General features: G+C 37.0%; 2 protein-coding genes across 2 annotated transcripts; both read right to left on the bottom strand.

Moving 5' to 3' along the window:
- Positions 1 to 680: 680 nt before the first annotated feature.
- Positions 681 to 1,639, bottom strand: LOC108335334 (uncharacterized). Its single transcript, XM_017571333.2, has one exon. The coding sequence runs from the start codon at positions 1,545 to 1,547 to the stop codon at positions 984 to 986; it is 564 nt and encodes a 187-aa protein (XP_017426822.1). The 5' UTR covers positions 1,548 to 1,639; the 3' UTR covers positions 681 to 983.
- A 4,159-nt stretch (positions 1,640 to 5,798) lies between these two features.
- Positions 5,799 to 7,117, bottom strand: LOC108334062 (protein SRC2). The gene has a single exon (XM_017569684.2). It carries the CDS (start codon positions 6,906 to 6,908, stop codon positions 6,072 to 6,074), a length of 837 nt encoding a protein of 278 aa, XP_017425173.1. The 5' UTR covers positions 6,909 to 7,117; the 3' UTR covers positions 5,799 to 6,071.
- Between the last annotated feature and the right edge of the window lie 1,139 nt (positions 7,118 to 8,256).

Genomic DNA, 8,256 nt, shown 5'->3' with positions numbered 1-8,256 from the left:
ACCATATATCTGTGAGAATCGGATTAAGCATGTTCTAAATTAAAAACACACTTTTGGTTTATGTACAGCTCCTACAATATTTTTTTTTTCTTGTGTGAACAACCGCTAACCAATCAAAACAACAGCTGTCAGATAGGATAAAAGATTCTTCTTTCGTACATGTAAATGAAAAAACCAAAACAAAAATTCAAAGATGACACTGCCATTCTGATATCCGAATGGTTGTGAACAAGTCCTTCATGGGAGAAACTGTAGAGAAATGAGTTGTTCTCGAGAAATTGTAACAAAACCTACTCATCCTCCTAACTTGACTTCCTTCTCTATTGACCTTTAACAAAATGATTACACAAAAAATTGTACAGAACTCAAAAATAGCTTTAAAAGACACGAATGTAAGGCTCGAAAAACTGAATATGTTACAAACTAGACAAACCTGAGTTCATTGAGTACTAGCCTCTAGCATGACATCAGAATTCCTAGCTCCCGTCACTACACTATCATCAGGTAAAGTCAACTACAACTATAAATGTGAGGAGTGATATGATTACAAGGGGCAGAGTGATACATGGAAGGCCATAATTGAAGAATGAATACAACTTTTTATCTTACATAGGTGAATCTGGAATTAAAAGAAGCAAGCAATACGCAAGTAAATTAAATTACTTTGGTTCCACAAACTGTTTGTCAAGTGAACAGAATAACCCATATTTCATAATCACTTTTCAATCCATACATATTTTTCTCTTTCAAAGAACTTACAAAAATAACAAAGACAAAACTAATTCCTCCATTAATTACTTTCCCCTGAAAAAATTGCAAAGCAAATCAGACCGATCCTCAAAGGCAAATCAACCACTCGGGCACTGCATAGGAATCTAATAAGAGTAACCTCAAAGGCAAAGGGATTAAATACATATAATATCGAAGATGATATAATTTCATTAAATTCAAAATTCAACAATAAAACCCGTTTGCAAAATGCATCAAAGCTCATCCTCCATCCTCAAGTACTCTCCCACATCGGCCTGGTGCAGAACAACGATGCCATTGGGATCCAACTTCCTGCAATCCTGCGTAGACTTTGCGGCGATACCGAAACCCAACGGCACATCCGCCATGGAAAATACAACAACTCCGTCGCCGGAGGCAATGTTGTCCGTGATTCTGCCCAACGCGCTCTTCAAAACGTGGTTTCCGTACAAGAAAGACATCTCAGACTGCGGTTTGAGCCATACCTTGTGTTTGGCGTTGGCGGCGAGCAAGTTTAGGGCCTGGACGGTGAGGTGGAAGCTGCCGCCGTGGGTGTACTTGCCGATGCAGGTGCCGAGCGACACAAGGTTAGGACGCGCGACGTTGGTGGCGCGCTTGACGAGGGACTCGCTGGCATAGTAGATCTTGTTCTTGTGGAGGCGGAAGCAGTAGCGGCCAGGGTTGGCGTCGGGGCCCTCGTGAGAGGGGTTCTCGACGATGTTCTTGAGGTTGTTTCCGACGAATTTGAAGAGTTTCTCGAACACTACGCTCGTCTCCTTCTCATCCAAAGGTCTCATCTTCCTCTTTCTCTCTCGCTCCCTCCTTCTAGGGTTTTACAGCGAGATTAGGGTTTTTGGTTTTGTTGACTTCAGAAGATGAAAGAGACTAATGCCTCAAAAAGACACCAAAGCCCAAAACGGGAACAATAATTTCTTTGGGTCTCGGTTGCTTGTCTTCGGCCCATTGTTTCTTTGTGCCCAATAAACAAATGGCTAGGTGTGTGTATGGTTACTTTACTTCTCTGTTATTTTTATACGTTTATATATTGTATTGATTCAAAATGTTACTATTTTATATCTTACTAGAAATATATGTCCAAAGGATCTTCATAATATAATTTCTATTATTACTCAATATAGAATATTGTTTAAGCTATAACTTTATTCTTACAAAAGAAATACTTTTATTTTGATTTGATTTGGCTTTTTTATGAATATAAGTGTTAATTAATCTTTTTAATTGTTTTTTTTCACACGTAATAGTCAAGAATAAAAGTTATAATTGTATAAAACATCAATATTAATATATATGTGGATATTGTAAATAGTTTGTAGACTATTGGTGCATTAATAAAAGTTACAATTTGTAAATGGAAAATGAAAAAAAAAAACTAAGTCAGAAAGCTTAAATCTTTCGAAATTTCACCACCAAGTTTATAACAAGTTGACAAAGATGGAGAGTTGACTGTACGAATACATTAAATTCATAAGTTTTGACTGTGCCTTTAAAAATAATACATGTGTGCTCTTCGTAAAATTTCGTGTGCTCATGTGATGCTTATGACATGTACTATAGTTTGATGATTTAGTTTTTTCAAACACGGTATCAACAAGATCGTAAATGGGTACACTTTTAGTATCACTTATTGAAACTTCGATCAATGTTTTAGCTTGAAAAGTTTATTGTTTCATCTCATACACGTTACAAATAACTTTTTGAAAATTCTTCGTTGCTTGTAGTGGTGTGAAATGCAATATTTTTAAATAAAGTTTAGAAATATTGGTTCTCATGTTTAATGAGTTGTATTTTCAACTTAAACTTACTAAAATATCCGTTAAAATTGAATGTAATATAACAGATGTAGAATAGTGAGTGAAGATAATTTATTTCTTATGCGACATTTTTAAATGTAATAATTGCTACTCTATCACTTTTCAAACTATAAGTTTGATTGAGATGTGCGCCTCAAAATGTCTTCTATCTCACCTCAACAGTATAATAAAATATATGAAAGGAAAAATAAAATGGATGTTTTAAGTTAAGAAAGTCATTAATAATAATTTACCACCAATAAAAAAATTAAAGAAAGTACATATACATTTAGTTATAATTTTTTTATTTACTTGTGTTTTTTCAATAGTATAGCACGTGATATTGGTTAGTCCAATCTTTAATCATCTCAATATTCATATATATAATTGCAAATAGTATAACAACAAAAAGATCATTTTCTATTTTCAATTCAACATTATTCATATATTCTCATCGTCACTAAATGCAAAAAGGGTTTATTTAGTCATTATGTTCATATCACAATAGGATCATATCACAAAATAATAAAATTTGATGTTAAAAATATGCAATGACATTTCGGTAGATGTTTTCGTCTTTCGTGATGTTAAATGAAGATGGTAATTTTTTGGTTTAATACCTAATTTTGTCCTCAGTTTGGTTCGGAAATCTCAATTTAGTCCCTCATTTTAAAAGTGTTTGAAATGAGTCTTCTCTTTTAAAATTTCGAGTCAAATTAGTCCCTTCCGTTAAATATAAGCAGACGGAGTTAATGGAATGATGATCTGGCAGTAATTAATGATTAGGTGTCAAAACACAACTGTCTGCGTGCTTACGTGGTATTAAACCTTAAATTTATATATGAAATGGCGAAAACACCCTCACACATCCACCTTCACCTCACTCACTACTCACTCACACTCATTCTCACTCTCTTACTCTTCTTCTTCGTCTCGTCTTCGTCACCTTCGTTTCAATCACACCTTCTTTTTCAAAATCACATTCTAGGGTTAGGGTTTCCGCATTATGATGTGAAACGATAGCACGCCTCGTCCACCATCTCCTCTGAAACCCTCCCCTTCGCCGCGATCTCCGCTCCTCCTACCATGGGAAACTGCTGCAGATCCCGGCCGCCGTGGCCCGCGAGGATGTCAAATCGAGCTTCTCCAACGCAGACCACCATGGCAAGCGCGGTTCCAGGGCTGAGGCTGTCAAACAGAAGGCGTCGATCACGGTCCTCGCTGGCGTGCCCAAGGAGAACATCGAGGACTGCTACCTCGTGGACCGCGAGCTCGGCGTGACTTACCTCTGCATCGACCGTGACACGCGCGAGCTGCTCGCTTGCAAAAGCATCTCCAAGCGAGGTTGCTCAGGAAGCTCAGGACGGCTGTCGACGTCGAGGATGTCCGCCGCGAGGTTGCCATCATGCGCCACCTTCCCGAGAGTCCCAGAATCGTGCCACTCCGCGAAGCCTGTGAGGACGACAATGTCGTTCACCTCGTTATGGAGCTCTGCGAGGGGGGTGAGCTCTTCGACCGGATTGTTGCCCGCAGCCAATTTCTGAATAAAATCCTTTCTTCCCCAATTAAAAAATCATTTCTGAATAAAATCCTTTCTGCGATTTTGTGGTTTGTTTCTGGATCTTCCTACGAGAAGACGAACTCACGAGACGAAGGTGATGAGGCGCGAGGTGGTGGCGGCATTGGGGCACTTATGCGTCACGGCTTGCACTTCTTCGTTATTCTTCATCCTCATTTCTCCTAAACCCCAAATTCAGAAGCCCTCCAAAATCCCCTTATTACCCTTTCGTCTTCTCTTGACAGAAGCAAATTATGACACGTAACCAGTAACTGATGCCAAATCATCACCCTATTAACGTCGTTTGATTATATTTAACGGAAGGGACTAATTTGACTCGAAATTTTAAAAGAGAAGACTCATTTCAAACACTTTTAAAATGAGGGACTAAATTGATATTTCCGAACCAAACTGAGGACAAAATTGGATATTAAACCTAATTTTTTTTTTCAAAATTTCAGAAACAACATTAGTCATTATCATATTTCTCTTCAATATTTGTGTAAAACCTCTTACTCTCTCACTATATCTTTCAAAATTTCAAAAACAATATTAACATCCTCATTTTTCTCTTCCATCCACTTTTTTGCAAAACCTTTTACTCTCTTTCATCTTTGCACTACAAGCTAAGTTTGTAAAACAAGTTTTTCAACCTATTCCACTTTGTCTTATTGATTGTATGCCTTAAATATCATGTTTTTAGGTTTTTAATTCAAAAGAGGAAAATGAATGACAAAGACAAACATAGTTGTAATTGTATATTAAATTTTTCATAATTTTAATAAAAAAATATTAACAAAACAAATTAGAAAAAAAAACAAACCCACAAGTTTATTTGAGTTTTTATAACATTTGTCAATTAACATGTTACTGTATGCTTCTAAATTTCTAAAAATATAATAATTGTGGCATCCCAAATATATAATAACCACAATCATATAACTTAGGCGTCCACATATTCCAATAAAGAGAACAGTCAGAGTAGAATAGTAGTTTAGTAACTCATATTACAGTCATCCACAAAAGGACACAATTTAAAAATTAAATAATTTAGAGTACTGGGTGATCTCGCAAACGAAAACATACACAAGCAACACACAACAAAGAAGCAAGGATGACCTAGATAAACAAACAGTAATCATATAGTTCAATCAATAAATATCATCGTGCTTTCGAGTGTAGGCAACAACAACACCCCACACATCACTTTCAATCATCTCAGTATACTTTACAACCACTCAACAACACCATACATATATCCTGGTTTACCACTAGACCAGGTCAGGGCTGCTATATGATCAGATGTGCCAACTCAGCTTTTTTAAGTTCCCTCTATCCGTTATAATTATCCAATAAAAATTAACGTCCTAGAACAGCGTTTTTAGAGAGAAGGAAAAAGTGTGCCTAATGGGCCTCAATGTTCCCACATAAGGCCCAAAGCCCCTTTATTAATTTTAAAGGGACTTACCATAAGTTATTATCTGCTTTGTTATTCTTATTTTCTTAATAAATACAATAGTTTATATTTTTCACAAGCATCTTATCGGATTGTGAAATGAGTGTTTTTGTCTATAAGAAAAAGTGAAAACAATGAAGAACATAACAATAACTCACAATTTAAGTACCTACGGATGACGATGCTCGTACCTTTCTAACAGGTCAGAGAAGTACCCAGAATGTAAGCATAACAAAAACATGAAAATATTATATTATGCTATTGAACAATATTTTACAGTATATGGTCCAATCTCCTAGGATTAATATTGGAAAAGAAATTAAAAAGCAGAGATAGACGTGAAGCATACATTACGTAACCAAAAACTTCAACAATTACATAAAGAACACGCCACCTGTACAGGAAACTAGAAGTAACAAAACAGAGTATAGTGTTGCAAAACCATATTCAAGGTTCACATACTAAGAAAAACTATGTACTCCAAAGAAACAAAGGATTAAAAATCAAATCCACCGGCATCTCCAAAACCAGCGTCATAGCCAGCATCGTAAGAACCCACATCAGATATCATGTCTCCGATCAGAAGCCCACCCAACGCTCCACCAAGCAAACCCGCTCCCAATCCCATTCCAAATTTGTTCTTCCGAGCTCCTTGAGCAGGAGCAGGAGCAGGAGGGTAACCGTACCCGGGTTGCGGCGCGTACCCGTAAGCCGCTTGTGGAGCGTACCCATATGCCGCTTGTGGCGGCGGAGGGTACCCATATCCGCCCGCATATTGTGGCTGCGGGGGAGGAGGATACACGACGGGATACGAGGCAGAAGTGGACCCCACCGCGGGAGCAGGATAAGCCGTCACCGGCTCCGTCTTGGGAGCAACCGAAATCACAGGCGCTGACGGCGCTGACGATATCCCGGGCTCAGTGAATTTTTCGCTAAATCTGTAAGAAAAACTAAACGATCCTTTGGGTTTGCCGGAGGGTTTTCTGACCTGGTAACTGACATGCTGGAAGGCTTTTCCATCACCGGGTTGGTCGAGGAGCTCCCTGATGGGGACGAGGACCTGGCCGATTTCTTTGTCGGCGGATAGGTTGCGCTCGCAGCGGAGCTTGATTTCGAGGGTCAAGCGATTCTGCCGCGCCAGCGATTCATCGATGGTGAACTTCTCGGTAACTTTCCACGTGGGGTTGGTGCCGCCGTTTCTGTCGACGGGAGTCTTGATCTTTTGGACGCCGGAGAGCGAAACGACGGCGTACACGTCCATCCTGGAAAAGAGATTCACGTTTTTCAGATCCTTCGCCGATCCGAGGCTGAGTTCCAGCGTTCTGTGTTCCATGGTGACGGCGACGAGGGTTTCGGTGAATTCGCAGATCAGAACTATGAATCTGAAGTTGTTTGTTGCGTTGGTTTTATCTTCTTCGTTCAGAAACTAATTAACACAAATTAAGGTCAACCATCTTGAACTTAAAGTGGCAGTCTTTCGTATTCACGCGTTGTAACGAGATAATTATTTGGCAGGAATAAAATAAATATATTTCTATTATTTTTTATACATATTTTACTTTTTTTCAGTTATTATTTTAAGGTTTCGTATATCTTTATAGGGTAATGGTAGGTGAGACATTTGACATAATTTTTATAAAAGTGTGTCAAAGTATTTATCATTTTTATATTTTAGATTTTTTAAAAGGATAAGGGTTCTTTCACACGATTTGGTTGCCATCTAATAACTTTTATGGAAATAAAATTATCTTAACAAAATTTAATTTTTATATTTTTAGAAGAAAAAAATGTTAGTGGATATGAAACAAATTACGATGTGAAAGTACCGGTATTTTTAAAATTTAAAAAAATAAAAAAGGCTTAATCTAGTGAAACAATTTCTTTCGAAACTTCCAAAGTTTACACTGCTCTTGACCAAGTCCTATGTCAGTTGTAAGCGTCTGCATCACGTTGCTTATGCACGACCCACACGGCTAACGACTTTTTCCTATTGTCATTTTCAGTTTCACTGACGCGTGTTTTGCGAGCTAATCAAAGAAAAAACGTACAATACCATTTATTTTATTATTTACTAACTTATGTATGTAAAAATAATCTTTCTTTTATTTCATAACAATTACAGTGTTTTTTCGTAAAAGACAAAATAATAAAAGTTGTCATTATGTTATGATAACGTGATATTTAAAATTGGCTTATCTTTCTTCTTTATTCTGTTTTTAATACAAATACGAAAATTGGCCGTTTCCAAGAAGTTGTTGGGATCCTTCTTCCAACGAACTTTATGTTCCAGGATGTTGCACTCCTTTTCTTTTATTATATTTTCGTCCTTTATTAAATTTTAAAATATTTCTTCGTTTTTATTTTATTTCTTATAATTTAATTTGAAAATGTCCGAAATAAAGCATGCCGAAAATTATTTAATTCTCTATGGTTCATGTAATTCAACTCAAGGACCACAAACAGATAAACTAAACTTTGTTTCCAGACTTTTTAAATTCGTTATATTTGGAGTAGGATGTATGAAAATAATATATAATACAAACAAATATTGAGTTTGAACTTTCAAAGCTAACTGGTTTTTTTTGGTCTCTAGGTGTCATGGATCTTTTCGTTAGGAGAAAAGGGGGAGATAATGTCTTACACTCAATAACAAAGAGTACAATGTTTACAAATTAACCCAT

This window comes from Vigna angularis, chromosome 1, assembly GCF_016808095.1.
Source record: "Vigna angularis cultivar LongXiaoDou No.4 chromosome 1, ASM1680809v1, whole genome shotgun sequence".
NCBI classification, from domain to species: Eukaryota; Viridiplantae; Streptophyta; class Magnoliopsida; order Fabales; family Fabaceae; genus Vigna; species Vigna angularis.
This window is presented reverse-complemented; position numbering and strand designations above follow the sequence as displayed.